The 17,125-nt window shown below is 42.3% G+C and overlaps 1 protein-coding gene across 5 annotated transcripts in view; it reads right to left on the reverse strand.

Annotated features, from left to right (window-relative positions):
* B4GALT4 (beta-1,4-galactosyltransferase 4) overlaps positions 1-17,125 on the reverse strand; it is a 28,663-nt gene that overhangs the window by 5,728 nt on the left and 5,810 nt on the right. For 4 of the 5 annotated variants that reach the window (XM_083813398.1, XM_083813395.1, XM_083813396.1 and 1 more), the window contains exons 2-4: positions 5,069-5,560; positions 3,603-3,835; positions 56-243 (exon numbers count right to left, since the gene is read on the reverse strand). In XM_083813398.1, the coding sequence (XP_083669524.1) occupies positions 56-243; positions 3,603-3,835; positions 5,069-5,345 (698 nt within the window). In that variant the 5' untranslated portion in view covers positions 5,346-5,560. Of the gene's footprint in view, positions 1-55; positions 244-3,602; positions 3,836-5,068; positions 5,561-14,609; positions 14,754-17,125 lie in introns of those variants that run through there. The other variant, XM_083813397.1, reaches the window with a different exon arrangement.

Here is a 17,125-nt window from a genome sequence, read left to right on the forward strand (position 1 = left end):
ATCAGTATGTTGGCATTTTCCAGTTGGTTTTCTTTTCACGTTCATGGTTTCCTACCTGTATCCAGTACTGTTCCTGCCAACTACAAGGTGCTTTGGCTGTCTGTCACACATGTAAATGTTAAAGTCATTCTCTGGCACCAGATCCACATCATGGAAAATGAAACAGTCCCAGTTCTCTTCTTTTAGGGCCTCTAGGTATCCTACATTCAGCAGTTTAGCTCGATTAAATTTGGTGTTGCCAGCCTGTGGAAAAGAATGGAAAAAAACCTCTGAAGAACGTGTCAAACCTTTTTAACTAGAACTGTTCACAGGCTTTTCTTCTAATCACATAGTTCACAACCTCATTTGCACCTCAAAGCCTTTCCAGCAATAACTACACAAAGAGCTACCCCATAACATTAGATACAGCATGAAAATAGCCACTGATGCAGTGTTTCGTGTTTCTGCGGCCTCTACTTGTCATGAGTGAACATAGGTAGGGGCAGGAAAGCCTAAGGCTGTGAGGCCACCAGAGAAGTATGCATGCTGCACAGCGCAATTCTACTACAGTTGCTGTTCCCGTCACTCCATCAAGCCACATTAACAAAAGAGGTACCAGTAAACAGTTTAGTAACTGGCAATCCATGTAACCATGTCAGCAAGGCTTATGAAAGCTTAAAAAATTAATCCCATAGTTACTAGTTTACAGATGTCAGAGCACTCGACACAGGTGATTTATGCTTGCCGCTCAGTTTAGAGGACAGCAGTGTTTAAGAAGTACGCTGTATTTCCTTAAGCCACACAGTAGGTGGCAGAGTGGGAAATAAAATGCAGGTCTCTTCCTTTTTAACTCAGTCCTATAACCAAATTATTATGCTGCACAGGGATTTCTCTTAGAATAGAGCTTCACTTTTTTTTTTAACTAATCTTCATTGTTTGCTTTTAAAAAGTGAAGATGCACTAACTTGATGTAAAAGTACCATTTTCCACCTTTTATATATATATTTATATATATATACACACACACACACACACCTGGCAGTTTGGTAAGCTTACCACGGCACCACTGATTCAGAAGCAACAAGGGTGCTTATCTTGCTATTTATTTTTTATCTGGACTGTACACACAAGCCAGCCTGTAGAACACCACCTGCTCCTGAGGACAAGGTGGTAAATTGCTTCAAATTCTAACCACAAGTCAAAAGGCCCAGCTTTGTGCTTCCAGAACCCAGAAGGCCATTCATTTTCTAGACCTGGCAACCTGATGTACTTGATAGAGTAAAAAAAAAAAAGTGATCTTCCAAGATAAAGGGCTCGTTTGCTAGAAGCTGTCTGGACAGAAAGAGGCTCCACAGAAAATCATAAAGAAGCTGGCCTCCCCAGACAGAGGGAAGGGAAGCTATAGGGAAAAGCAGTTGTATACATAGCATGTTTTATCCTTCCACTAAGTCACACTTTGCTTCAAAGAAGCAATTTGCTCACTGTTACCACTGGCCATCTTCTCCTACACAAAGGTGACTTACGAGCTTTACGGCTCACTATACATACCCTTTGGGAAATACAGCCTGTTCTGAGAAAAGAGAGAGAAGGATAATCAATTGCTTCCATTCTCGGTCAGGGAAGAAGCATATTTTCCAAGAAAAAAATAGATACCGTTCACCCAAAAATCTATCATTTTAAAGTCCTGATTGTTTTCATATACAGGACGTGAAAAAGAAATGTGTCGAAAACCTCCTCCTAACGATGAAAACATAGGTTACCGGGTGAACAACAGAACAATTCAGGTAACTGGTGAAGCGCATACAGAGAACTTCACTTGTGTATCAAACCCAGTAGCAGCATCTCCCACTGGTTGGCTGCGTCTCCCTCACCAGTAGTCAGCCAGCACAAAGGCAGCCAAACAGCAGTAAAATTGCCCTCCAGGAAGAGCCATTTCAGCGCTGAACAAATAGCACAGTCTACTCTCACCTGCTACAGAAGACAGAATTCTCCTCCTTACTTTCAACAGAACACCGACTACATGACAAACTTACGTTGGGAAAGAAGTTATTCACCCTTTAGAGATTACAAGTTTTTTTTCAGTACTGCACTCATGTACACACGTCTGTGCAGCAAAACATGATTTTGAAATGTTAAAAGTAGCCCATAAAGAGGAGAAAAATACAAAAGGCCCATTTATTAATCTTCCTCCAAAGCAAGCTCTGTGAATTTTTGTAGTTAAAGCATGTTTTTCTTGATTTCTTTCCCCAAATACACTTAAAGCAACTAATGATGTCACAAATGGAGAGTGAAGACAGATTTTCCAACAAAAAGTGTTTTAGTTAGTCTCACCTTGCAGTGTTTGGGTGTGCCTAGCCACAGTGAAAGGCTAAGCAAGAGTTCTCAACCTTCCGAGTAAAAACTTGGATAGAACAAGTCCAGACTCAGTGCTGCTGCTCACATCAGACACAACCTGCAGATTCTTCTATTACTTTCTGCTAACATGACAACTGCCTGTCTCCACATCACATATTTCAATAAATAAGGTATATGCCCATTCTCCCAATGATTTTTTGCTAACCACTGCTTGCGAGCTGAAGTGAGGCATTATTTGTCCAGTTACTGTATATACTAATGCAGAAAAAAGCCTCACTTTTCCACTCTACAGGCCACACGATGACTCAGAACAATGTAGGAACTGTATATTCCAACTGAATTCCAACTGCCATTGAGCAAAATTGTAAGCTTTCACCTAAGTTGTGCTGCCTCTGCTTGACTCCATCCTCTTCAAACAGAGGGGAAGAGAAACTATAATAATCACCTTATTTTTTCTTCCTGCTGTCTGAAGTATCTGTTTAGAATCAAAGCAGAATGCATACATAAATGATAGTAAAAGAAAAAAGAAAACAAATACAACAAGAGTTCAAGAAAAGGACAACATATTACACAAGAGAAATCTGCACTGCTTTTATCTCATGTTATCAGAATGTAAGCACACAAAAAAAGACAATGTAACACACGTCTGTATGCTCAGATGTTAGCCACTGACTCCATAGAGCTTAAAAGAATATAAAATAGTAAGTTACTAAACCTTTATGGAACCAAATGCTCTGCCGCGGCTATTTCTTCCCACAGCCCTTGCTGTGCAAAGTAAATCACCTACAAGCTGTAGCTGATGTGGTTAGTTTTGAGACAGAAGTACGACCACATGATAAGCAGAGCTTACTAAGCATGACAGCAAGATGGGAGAGAAGACCTAGCTACAAACTGAAGCCTTTGATAAAAACAACCCCAAGGTTAAAGACAAAGCATGTCAGCCCAGTTGCATGCACGTATACTGCAAGGAGAAGTGAGTTGTACACTTCTGATGTAAGTAATGCAGAAGATGCTTACCTTAAGCAGTAACTCAGAAATAGTATGCTATTTTCACTAGTGTCTGTTCCTCTGACTAAGACACCCTTTGTTAATTCTTCCCAGCTTTGCTATCAACAGCTGAGCTCCTGCAGCAATAGCTGCAAGCACCACTGCGTCCCCCAGGGAGCAGAAGTGTGCCAGGCAGGCTAAGGAGCAGCAGATGTTAGACAGCAGAGGTGGCAGCAGCGTCATCCTCTCCACCCAGAGAAACCTCTGCAGAGCTGCCTCACCTGGTGAATAACATAGATGCCGTAGTCCAGCTGCTGCCTCTGCAGGAAGGGGTGGAGGTGCTCCAAGAGGTACAGCAGGTGTCTCTCCCGATTGCGGTGCGGGATGAGGATGGCTACGTGCTGCAGTGCTGAACACTCGGTGGGATGATACCGGCCCTTGGCCACCTGAGGGTTCTCCTTTTGCACTTCTTCTAGCGTGAGAGAGGGTTTGAAGGTCAGTTTGCTGGCACCTCCTGTAGGAAAACCACATGAAATTTTCCTGATTTGTCTGTGGCTAGTCCCATCACCTAATGAGGTACTCTGTAACTGGCATAAGAAACCCAGATTCAAGCCCACAATTGGTTTCCCTGGCTTTCCAAGAGAAAAGCAGTGCTAGAAGGATATTACAGTGGCAGTGGAAGGACAGGGTACTGAGCTTTTACTTAAAAAGATTACAGAGCATTGATCATACAAATTCCAAGAGAAGTTCCACCCTGCTGCAGAAAGGTTGGCCAGAAACAGCTGCCAGGGCAAAGGAGAGCAAAATGGAGAGAGACAGGACTGTGTGAGAATTCATCTCCACATAAAGCATAAACAAAAGCATTACAGGCTTAATGCTATAAATTGTTAGACAGCAAGTTTTGGGAGTACATGGAGGAGGGAAGAATACAGCTTCCCAAACAAGTCCTTCGTCAGGTTCATGAAAAGGAAGAGGACATTTTTCTTTATATTGTTTCTGTGGAGTTCATACCTTCAGGTAATGAGCTGTTCTCCAGCTCTGCAGATTACACGGCTGTAAGCAGTGAAGAGAACTTTCTGCATACTTTTAAATAGCTGCTCAGCAGGCCAGAGTAAGGCTTAATGCACAGATACTAGGTTGCTGTTCATCTTACCACAACAGCAGTGGAATAGGGGATTTTGCCAAGAACACGTGCCAGGTTATGATGGAGATAAATACAGGCGATGCACAAAAGGCCTGCAGCACTGAGTTAACAGCACTAGCATGGCTCACACTACTGGCTTTCCACCACATTCAGCCTGAAAACACAGACTTGGTCAAGCTTGCTTACGCTAAAAGCTATATTTGGAAGTTCACCCCCAGCAAAGAGCTATGCCCTGTACATCTCCACACCTCACAACCTCAGCTGCATGCCATATCCTTGCTGGATGTGTCCCCTCCCAGCCTCTTGGCCTTTGTAGAGGCAGGGAAGAGAGAGAAAGCCTTGATACTGTGCATGTCGGTTCAGTAGTCAAAACTGTTATCAGTGCCATTCTACCCAAAAATGCAATGCATAGCACCATTGGGGCTGCTATCCCAGCCCGACATAGCGCAGTCACTCAACCAGAAGCACGTACTGAACCTGGTTGCATGGTATTTGTTTCACAGGAAAAGTGTGTAACTGTAAAATAGCAAGGAGGATAAGCAAATCTACGGTACCAAAGCAGACGTAACTTGTTAGAAAGCAGATGAAAGCCACATCACTTACGCAGGTATGGAGACACAGCTGGACAGGGACCCTGAGGTAAAGTTGTTGCATGAACTGCTGCAGTTAATTTCATCTTCTCGTCCTTCCAACTGTTGCCTTCCTCCTGCAGTCTAGTAGCCTTTCTGAAATCCTCCACCACATTCTTAGGTTTAGGAATTGACTGTCCAGAGTCCACAAAGTAACTGAATGTGGCCCATAGCACCATCAGACCCAAGGTGACGAGCAGCAGCACTTTGAATTTATAGAAGACGTGAAAGACATACAAGTTCAAGGCCATGGCTCTCCCTGACCTGCAAACCGCTTCCTCCACTCTGACCCTGGTGGCAGGCCACTCGCTGTGCACCCAGCGGGGATGAAACCAAAAGGTCCCAACAAGAATGTCACAGTAAAGAAGGGAAGCTGGAGGTAGGGAGGGTTGCCACACTTTGTGGTTTTGCAGTTCACGGAGTTGCAGTGGTGTTTGCTCTTCAACTATCAGAAAATATGATGTACCTGGAAAAAAAAGGGAAGGGAAAAATTAGTTTCTATTGCCCTCCGCTGCTGCACCTTCAAACTTTATGAAAAGAGCTCATGGAAAGCCAAGGGAGATCAGAAATAGGAACCAAATACAAATATGAAACCACCAAAATATGAAAGGCACAGCAAGTATGAACTATTGATCAGAAACAGCTTTGGTGCTAGCTCAGCCGCAACCAGGTGCATGACTTTAGGCAAATCACTTTCCTGCTTTGTTCCCCACTCCCAGTCAGTCTGCCTTTTGTTTGTGTTTTTTTTTTTTTTTTTTTTTAAAGATCACAAAGTGCAACCTCTACCCCATGCTATGTCTGTGTACACTTCTTGGCAATACACAGGTTTTATTACTTTTATTTCTATCAAAACTCACAACCGCTCCAAGACAAGGGATTCTGCTGGCCATGAATAAAGCCAGCTCTCCCCACCAAAATGAAAGACAAGATAACTCTTTCAGAAGAAAACAGTTAAATTCTTCATCTGTATCATCCATGCTGCACTGCCATGTAGAATGCAGTACAGTGTGAGTAACACAATCAGCATCAGAAATCTTTCCTCCATATCTGCTGCCTGACACTACCACCCTTCTGCATCTTCCACCCGTATTCCTCTCACACATCCTTCTACTATAATGAGAAATAAATGAGACCAACGCAAATCTACCTGCTTCTCAAGGGAAAGGTTTGGTTTTTCAGTGTTAGGTCTGTAAGGGTCCAATTCTTTATTCTGTTTCCTGACCTTTTTAAGAGCCCAGCTTTCACTGCCATCACACTATAAAGTTACAGAGCGCTAGTTCTTCTGTCTGGCAGAGCACAGCAGAGAAAGAATGAAATTTTAATAAAAGAAAACTTTGATATGGAAAACACAAGAAAATTGCTGTGTGTGAAAAGAACAAAGACCAAGGCTAAGTGAAACAAAGGCACTGATTAAAGACCATGCATATGAAAGAGGCTAGATCAAAAACAGCAGCAGCACAGAAACCACAGAGGGTTATTTTGCACTGGATTTCAAAATACAGAAGGGACCCTAGAGAGGCATCACAGACAGAAGGAATACAGTAACATTCCTGTTAGTTTAGCCCTGGTGTTTTCTGGAGAAGTTTGCTGATTCATGTGGATATATACGGGAGCCAAACCTAGGACTGAGGAGATTAATTCCTCTACACACTGCCCGAGCTCCTCAGGGTTTGCTGGGAATGAGCAGTCACGATGGTGCCCAGGAGGCACTCCACGGAGTGGCTAATGTGGACATGCATCACACATTGCTGCTTTAAGGAAGAGGCAGGAAAATTCAGTGACCTTACCACTAAGAGTGAGGGAACTCCATAGGTACTTCAACAACAGGCACATGACAGAGCAAAAAAGAAAGGCTATGTGGGAGAAAATGGCATCGGTTACAAGAAAAAAAGGAATGAAAGGAAGAAGTTATCAAGGAAAAAAAGTATATTCTTTTTGCTAATAACCTGGTTTAGACATGGCTGTTTTTTTCCTGGTCTTCAATACCACAAGGACACCAAGTACCACCAAAAAACAGAGACGAAAGCCTGAATCATTCTTCGTCCTTCCCTCCTTGTCTCCTGTCCCTTGAGGCCACATTTTCAGTGAATTCTTTGTATTCATTGATAAATGACACTGAGGACCACCTAGGTCTCTGCCTCATTGTTTTAAGATTTAGAAAGATTAGCTTAGTGCTCTCATTTACATCCTTTCCCCCAGTTTTCCTCATGGGAAATCATCAGAACAGCCTGTAAGGTATTGACAGCATGGGTCCCTACTACTCCCCAAGGAAATCTGAGAATGAACAGAAGCAGTTTTCCTTCTCTTGGTATCCGCTAGCTCCATCATCAGAACAGAAAACAGCAGCTTCAGAGTAACATCTCTCCTATACAACCAACACTGACAATGGAAAAGTCAACTAGAAACTTTCTTTTTTTCCCCTTTCTACATTGTCAGAGCTGTTCAATGAATCCTTGCTACAGAATTACCTGGCATGCGCCTAGGAGAGCACTGCTCTCACTGCTGGCAGCTACCCACGCTCTGGCAAACGCTCCATGTTCCTTTCACCACAACTCTGGGACAAACAACATCCAGCCATAATACAGCCTCATATTAAAAACGCACAAAATAGCTTTGTTTCAGCATCACCTCAAACGCCCCAAAGGGAACCCATCACATTCTGCAACGTCCTCTCTGACAATCTGCTCCAGACTATGCTAACCCTGAGCACCGTGCACATGAGCCAGTCTGCACCAACTCACCCTGCAGCCCAGTTCTCCTTCTGGTACCTGTCCCAAAGCTTTTGCTATGCACAGCACAGGATATAACACATACCAACTGAATGCCTGAGGGGGTACCACGACTACTGCAAGCCCAAGTCTCCAACATTTCTGCAGTGGTCCTTAATACACAAAGCTTCTTTGGACCTGGTGATCTTCCTACTGGCTCCGAGTTTTGTGAACAACTGCTCAAATACAGCCTGCATAACACCCAGAACAGAAGTCATTAATCAAGAAAGAAAAGGGTGAGATCAGCGAGGCACAAGGATTCGCCAGCTTCTGTCCCTCAAGGGTGGCATCTGACATCTATTCTACAGAAGCTTCACCACCTTATTACAATGTGGTAGTTCTCCATATTTTAGAGACAAAAATAGACCCCTCACTCCATTATTTTCCCATGTTAAGATCACTATGCTCACTGGAGACCTGCAAATACACATTCCAAAAAAAAAAAACAGACCAAGGCTGTGGTATTTTCAGAAGTTCCACTGTTCTTTCTAACCCCTGCAAAGCTTAGATGTAGCATTTTGGTAACAACCCTGCTGCATCTTCCCAAAGACTGTGCCATCCTGACCACTCAGGTGGATGAGCTGCTCATCTTCCCTTGCCGTGTTCCTCCAAAGGCTGCCTAACCTGGCTCTGCTCCTTCATGCTGCCACCACCTGCCCTCCTTTCAGATGCTCCTCACATGTCCCGCCTGAACCTGAAGGTATTATTTTACAACAGGTAAGGTTTTCTAATTACTGTGTTACTTTGCAAGCACAGCATTCTTCCTTCACCTGTACGCAAAACAGAAAAGTGTTTGGTGGAATTCATTGTTATGCAGGCGTGTAATGTGCAGGAAACTCAATATTCAAATCTGTACACCGGTTAAATGCATGGCAACAAAAATTAAAGATGAGAATCTCCATAAGCTCCAAACACCATTTTGTAATACCCTTAAGGTATTGCTGCAGTTGCTGTCAGTAACCGCCATTTATTCTGACATTCTTTACTCTTTTCCTCAGACAAGTAGGCTACAGCTAAAATATCAAAATAACATACAAACCACAATACTTGGAATGCATGAAGACAGGTGCAAGCAAACTATGCCTGTTGCTTTTTTCATATCAAAGAGGGAAGAGGAACATCTCAAGAAGAGAGAAAAAACACAGGGGAAGAAGAAATTCACTTTCCAGCAAGCAGAATATTACAGTTTGCCCAGGAAATTTTGTAAGAAAGCAGTTGCTGCTTTACAAATTAAGAAAAATTAATCAAAGTTTGATACAGGCTTAAACAGTACATAGATTAAAATCAGTTAAAAAACTCCCTACACTTCTAGAACCTCAATTCAATCAATCTCTGTAACAGGAGTTGGGGGAAAAACACCTAAACTAGAACAAGCTGCAGATAAAACTACCATGTATCAAATACCAAAGGGAACGAGGTATAAGATGACAAAATAAGAGTGACTGGAATGAAATTAAATGGGAAAACTACAGGAAAACAATGGAAGACAAAAATGCTGAGATTTTCAATGTATGCATTTTATTTCAGTGATGAGTTTTACTTCCTACTTTTCTCTGAGCTTTGCTGGCAGACATGCCATAATAACAGAAATTAGCAGCCATGATGCCCTGGGAGGTAATAGCAGAAATACTGATACACTGAGTTAAATAATTCCACTTTCAAGCTTGACTAATGAGCATTAAACAGGATAATGTTTGTTTTTGAATACTGCTTGCTGAAACAGCACGTTCCTTTCAGCCCATCATCATTTCCTAATTAGCTGTCATACCAGGAAAAGGCTGCTGCATGACAGAAGTGATTTCAGCTTGGTCCCTCTGGACTCCAATTCACAGCTGTAGGTGGGTGACTGAAGAAGTCACAGCCCAAAATGCTTTACCCTGTTACCCCACTGTATATCAACGCCAAAACAATAGGGATGCAAATCAAAGTGAGGACGTGCACCCCTCCATCCCCTGCCAGCTTACACCCTGCAGCGGTCACATACAGGAAGGATATCAGTGATAACCTATGCAAATGACCTGAGAACAGAGAACACTGTGGACTCTGTGGACAATATTAGCCAGGAGTTATGAATCAAGGCCTTAGATTTTGCTTATGTAAACTCTACTTGCAAGCTCCTAGGGAGTGATCTAGATTACTGCCTTTTACAACCCCACTGTTACCGTGCACCATTTTGCAGCTGAAGCACTTTCCCCAATGGTGGTAATCCCTTCTCAGTAAACCAAAGGTATCGGCACCTGTAAGGGGGATTTGCTTCTCCCCTACTCAACCCAAACACGTTCTAAACCCACCTCAGCTCAGACAGATGAGATCAAGTTAAGATACCAAACTTAAAACGCAGGAATGACTATCAGTAACTGTTTGATCAGAATCAATTTAATAAATTCTTAGTCTTTCACTTTCAGATTGGGACTGCATTCTTCTTTTACAAAAAGTTAAGATAGCCACTTAACTCTGATGCATGGCCTAGCAGAAATGGACCTTCCCTCGTAATTTTTTTTCCACATAAATAAACTAAAAAAGTAAAAATCAAAGGGAATAAAACACCTGGATGAAAGAAAAAACATTGGGAGGCATATCAGAAGTATCAGCCACAGGAACACATTGCTCGATTTTATTTTTTATATCATGAATAGCATTTAGATGTAAAATTGCTAAGATACAAGGATAAATTATGAAAAACTATGAACCTACCACACCAACCTTATTTCTACTCTCCTCCCCTACTATTCAGCTAGATGCAAGCTCACACATACCAATTTCTGTCAGTTTTATGAGTTTCCTTTGCAAGCAGATATTATTAAAAGTTCACAATAGTCATAGAATCAGGATTATTTCATATGATAACCAAAACTACTACTACAAGTTCTGTGGCAGTAACTGAATGCCAATCTTGCTTAAAACACACTTGAGCACTTCTACAGAGTGGCATAAATATGCATGCACCATCTCAAACAATTAGTCATTTTCAACTCATCACAACACACACAGAAGCGCATTCACATTTCATAAACTCGAAGGTTGTTATTTTGATGTTTTCTATGGAGAATATAATACCTATTTCAAAATATGGAAAGTATGGGGATATTCTGAGTATTTTACATGGAAAGAGATATATGTTTACCCACAATAATTTACGTTAGTGCTTCACAGGTTAAAAGGCATTCTTTTTTGTTTGTTTTGTTTTTCTCTTGAGACACTGTTGCATTAAAGGGAAAAGAGGTTTGTCAGGACCTAAAGCCCCTTCTATTCCAGCTCACCCTGAAATATCAGAGGGGCTGGGGGCGGCCAGGCTTAGATTCCGAGTGAGACCCAGTTCAGCACTAAGTCCAGTTGCATTCAATATATTGAATTGCCACGCTCCCAGATGCACAAATAGCACAATACACCTTCATTCTAGTAAGTTAATGACTGGTGCAGTGTATTGGAGCAACAAGAGTACAGGTTCTTTTGGACGGCCGGTGACAAATACTCTGCCTGCAAAGCACACGCAGATACCAAGACTGATATAGCCAACTGCAAATGAGTTAACTTCTGAAACAGCTCTAAGATAATGTTAAGTTTCCCAGGGAAGGTATAACTGAGGGTTCGGATCTCACCTAATAGTTATCCCTACTGGGGGGAAGAGAGGTTCAGCCCGTCAACTGATCCCAGAAATCAGCAGCGCCCTCCTGACTTGTCTGCGATGGTATCTTCCGTAACAGTCTTCCTCTGAAGACATTTTATATTATTTTCTTACTTTTAGGTGGAGCTTGAGTGATTTTAGTCATACATAACTTCACCATGATTGGTGTAAAACTTCCTTGCTTCTGCTTTAAAGGTACAGGCCCAGAGAAATTCAGAGCACACGCGCAGCGAGGGGTGGTCACGCCGTGGAGGCAGGCAGCCTTTGGGATGGAGGCGTGCTTCGGCATTATAAGGAGGAGAGTTGGCACTATAATGAGATTATAACGAGGAGAGTTCACCCAGAGGACAGGATTTGGTTATCAGTTTGGCTCAGGGCTGGCTATGCAGTTTATCAGTTCCATAGTACCGCCAAGTTCCCCATCCCTGAGGCGATAGCACAGAGCCTGGCCGCGGTGTCTCCACTCCACCTTCCGTGGTGTTTCTCTTAGAGTCAACACACCAAGCTCCTCCAGTGTCACCAGCATCTAAGGCTGTGTTGCCAAGGGGGCCGTCGTGGAACAGGTCCCTTGGATACCTGTCACATCTCAAACTGCACCCTCGTGAATGAAATCAATTGTGTAACATGGTGAAGAGATGGTGTTTTATGGCCTCCACTAAAGAGGGATAACTCCTGAACATAAGATGACAGTAATAGAAAATGAAAGGACAAGTAAGACAAGATTTTATTAATACTTAACCTCCATCAGAGGAATGAAAGAAAAATTTGACCATTGCCTCTCTGGAGTATGTCATTTTACCATTTCAGGCTAAGGACTCTTCATGTTCTGTGCTACTTAATATAACAACTTTTTGGTTTGAAAAAGTGATCTTTCACCATTGAAAGACTGGTGTGCCTGGGATGCTAGGGCAGCTAACCCAGACTTGAGATCACTAAAGTGTTGGCCTTTAAGAAAAAAAAAAGTTAGTCCCAGGGCCTGGTGTTAAAGTCACACTTCAAGCAGCAGCATAAATACTAGAGCCATAACAAAACAGAACAGCCTTAATAAAATACCGACTAGAATAATTACATGGAATCCAGCCTTGAAGTCCAACAGTCACTTTACAATTCACATGGAACAACACAGCAGATGAATTGCACTTCATAACTTCCCAGTAGATAAAATTAAACCATCATCAAGTACAGGCCGAAGGTAAGCAAGTTATGGCAGATACAATGGGGCTGAGATTACCCAGACAGACATTAAATCATGTGCAAACAGAAACAAAATCTCAATACTAAAATTTGTAGCAAGATTTTTTTAATCAATAATCTCCAAGATGCTGGAAACTGGTTCTTCCCTCTTCCATACTCAATAACTCACGGTGACTATCCCTCAAATAAGGGTGGGAACACATAAGGGGCATAATTGCACTCTTCTCGTAGCCCTCAAACCTGCCTCTAGCTACATCAGACCTTCATCAAAGGTACCCAAGAAACTTTCACAGAAACCTGAAGTGCAACTCTTCCTGTGAAATAACGTATTTCAGTGAAGCATAACCAAACCAAACCTAGCCTATCCAGGAACCCCAGACTAAAAGCTGTTTTTTCATCTGGACAAAAATCCTGGGTGGACAAGAGTATCAGCAGGCGGATTAGTGGTAGCCCTAATCTCTATATTAGTGAAGGAAAACAAACTTATAAGCAAACTTTGATATGCAACTGGAGTTGATAAAAACCTTATTATTTTCAAACACTTGTTTTCTACCTATATGTTTTTAAAGATAAAGGTTTTCATTATGACAATTATACAAAGACCTAGATTCACATTGCAATTTTTACTGTTAAACTTGTTTGATAAGTTATCAGTGAGAAATCACTTGCCGCCTAAGTTCTTTCTCATGTGCTTGTATTTAAAACAATTCATCCTGTAGAGAACACCTGCAGAACAGCTCCAGAGAGAGGCTTCTGTTTGATGCATGGAAAATTCATTTAATGGGTGATTTTTGGAACGTATGCAATCTAACCTTCTGACTCTTCCTGTTTCACACTACCTGATGAGACGTTTCTTATCATGCAAATTTTCCAGAAGCCTCTGCAGCCTTCTCAAACTGGGCGAAATGCACAGATTCCAGACACGTCAGGTACAGCAGCGAAAAGGATTCACCTCAATCTAACTTGAAAGACCCTCTTAAAGTGAAAGCAGGAAATCAGTCACAAAAGAGTTCCTTGGAGCAGCGGTTATCAGCTCAGTACTACGCAGACTATTATTTAGTATTTTATCCAGGCAAAAATCAGAAGTGTCAATAGGGTAAGTATAGCAAGCTTCTTCCTTAAACCCTCCAAGAAATAATTAAATTATTTACAGGTGGTAAGATAGAAGGATCACTATACAGCATCAGCTTCCCTATGCTAAACAGTTTGAGCCGTTGAGTTTTGAGTTTAAAGCTGTTCCTTTTGCAGGCATTTCTTCCTTTTTAGCTGTCAGGCATTACAGTAATGGATTTTAATACCTCTTAAACAACACTTTTATAATCCTGTCACATCTTCCTATTAAAGAAACACTGACTGCACTGAGTAACAGTGAAGTCACGGGCTATTTAACAAACTCCACAATCCTCAGACAAACACCTTTTCCACCCCTCTTTCCGGACTTCAAGCCAAAGAAAACAAGCACATTAAACCACTCACTGTTGCTGCTGCTGCCACATCCCACCTTCCTGCAAAGCAGTCACTGCAAAAAGCATAGAGAGCAAGCGGCAGGCGCTTTTCAGCCAGGAAACTCCACACCATAAAGAGCCCTCTGTTAGCTCCTCTCACATGCTGCAGGAAAGAGTGAGCTCAAAACTCACAGAATGACTTTAAAAAAAAAAAGCCAACATATCCAGCTTTTCTCCAGCCCTAAAGAGGCTCTGTAGTGCCATCCCACACATCCCCCCCTCTGCTCCCATCCCAGCGAGGGAAGGCAGGCAGCCTCTCTGCTTGCCCCATGGCATGGCAGAACCAGGATGGGGGGTGGCACTCAAGTACATCTGGACAGAGTGGCTGGCCAGAAGTAGTACTGCAATATAAGTAATTATTATAATAAACCATCTGATTAACAAGTAAGTGGCTTAGCAATACTATTATGGTTAAAAGGTCACCTCTCACTGGTGCTTTTTCCACCGCATGGGCCTGTAATACGCCTCCAGCAACCCTGCAGAATCAACAGGATGAAAACTGCTGCGGTGTCTTCACCATCTTGCTCACCAGGAGCTCTCCCAGTCTAGCAGAGTAGTGTTGTGGCAGCATTAGCTGTGCTGGCCAAGCTCCAGTTTGGAAGAGTTTTGTTGCCAGCCTTCCCTAGGCCTCCTCCCCAGCAGCCACATGTTAAGCTGGTAAACACCAGGAGAGCTGCACCTAAGCTAGGGTGATATTTTCCTCATACTTTGAGACAAGAACTGATGACAACGAAATACCTTAAGGATGAGAGAGGCCTGAGTATACCCTGGATACAGAACTAAGGTGGGTGGATTAGCGGCAGGGAGAGAGAGGACAAATGTAATTCAAGACTTGTTTGAATTCTTTGTGCAACTCTGCTCCGAGCAGGTAGACATACAAAGCCCTGCCAGGAAGCCTTCTCTGTGCCACAAAGACCTTATTTATTATTAGGACTGCACAAGAGTCTGTGGGAAAAACTCGTTACAGACACCTACTGTATTGGAAAATCCTTTTGGGATTACAGTCTGGTTTATCTGGCCAACCACATAAAATCAAACCAACCTGGATCTTGACTGTTACTGTCTCACCTTCCTCTCCACTCTGTGGAGCACATCCCCAAACTGCACCTGCTCTGCACCAGCACTAACTCTCAGGCAAACATGGGGTTAGACCAGGAAGCAAGCAGTATTTCTAACAGCATTCTTCTGTGATCCTCTGACAGCTCTTCCCACGGAAGATGTCAGAAGACAAGCACAAGGAGAACAGAAACAGTAGCGCAGCTTGCTGTTAAAGAGGAATGGTTATTTTAGGAGGATGATGGTAAGAATTACATTTCCAGGCAATAACTGGCAACATTCTAGGAACTGTCTGGAACCAGACCCTTTCAAAGAGGAAACATACGAGTTAAAAAGAAATGGACGCAAGTGCAGTTGTGGGGTCTGATATGAGTAACAGCCATTACCAGAAAGAGAAAGAGAACTCGGTTGTGCCTAGCATAAAAGCAGATGTGCTCGCTGGCTGCACACCTTTCTTGCTATTTACTACTTGGTAACCACACTATATTCAGTGTAAAAGCAGAAGTACTGGCAGCCTCAACACCCTGATTTACAAAGTAAAAAAGACAAAGAATACTAACGCAGCAAGAAATAACCTAGTGGTTCAGTTTACATAAATTATTACCTGCACACATGCAAGCATCACAGAAGACACTGCAGCAGATATGAATGAGCAAAGGCTTGGCAGCTAAATACAATACAGACATTTCACATAGTAGAAACATCTTAGCAAAGAAGGACTTAAAGAGGACTCTCCACGCAGGACAAAAAGCCAGGAGCATTGTCAGTATCTCACCTATCCCTAAGAGGGATGCCACCACTTTTCTGCCCAACACTGCCCCAAATGAGGAACGCAATTCCTGCGTTCCACCGTGCTTTGGTTCATGATCGAAGATCTGAAAACAATTCTCCAAGGCAAATGCACTCGACAGAAGAAGCAGTCCTTAAGAGCTGGTATGCATGAAGTCCATTGTCCTTAGGATGTACATGTCACTGATTTTCCTTAGTGTCTAAAAGTTTTGTCCACAGTCTCTCTGGCTGTCAGGTTTCTCAAGAGGGGGTTAAGTTCTTCCTTACGTAAACCTTCCCTGTCTGTGGCTGCCTACTTCTGCAAGAGTAGGAACTTTTACATGCAACTCTGGCTCCTGCACCAATTTTAGCCAAATTTGACCAGGAATAAACTCACTACAGCTATCGCAACTAGGAAAAAAACCAGGTAAAATAAAAACAAATGAGAACCGAAACAGAATGTAATGAATGGTAACTGATTATGAACTTCCTCATCCTAATATTACAATTTGAATTTAGACAGTAAAGGGGATGTTTTTAATACTAAGTCTAGCATATCCAAACACAGCTTCTAATCTCTGTGAGTCATTATACTTAGGGTATTAATCTTACTGTTTAAGAATCAGGGAAATGTATACAGAAAAAACAGAACATAGAAAATTAACAATTACTAAAATGGCACTCAGATCACAAAGCATCAAAAAACACCTGCTAGTTTAGCTTCCCATTACTGAAGTTGTCTGAATACAGTCAAGTGTTAAAAGTTAACTACGGAAGTTGATGTCAAATGCCATAATTGCTTTAGTAAACAAAAAGTAAACAAATAAAAGCAAGCTTTTGATCTCCAACATCCATGTAACTTGGTCTCAGTCACGAGGTTCCCTAAACACCAGCAGAGCTACAGCGCAAGCAGATGCAGCACGCAATTCCAGCTCACCAGGGCCTTAAATTATGAGAGTAGATGCCTGACAAAAAGAACAGAAAGACATCAGAGACAAGGCTCACAAACAAATAATTCTAAAGCAGCATAAGATGACACAGAACAAGAAGCTAGCTGGAACTGTTCTGTGCAAATAAGCAGCCTTTCGAAGGAGGAGGTAAAAACATGCAGCAGG

This window comes from Anser anser, assembly GCF_964211835.1.
Source record: "Anser anser genome assembly, chromosome: 1".
NCBI classification, from domain to species: domain Eukaryota; kingdom Metazoa; phylum Chordata; class Aves; order Anseriformes; family Anatidae; genus Anser; species Anser anser.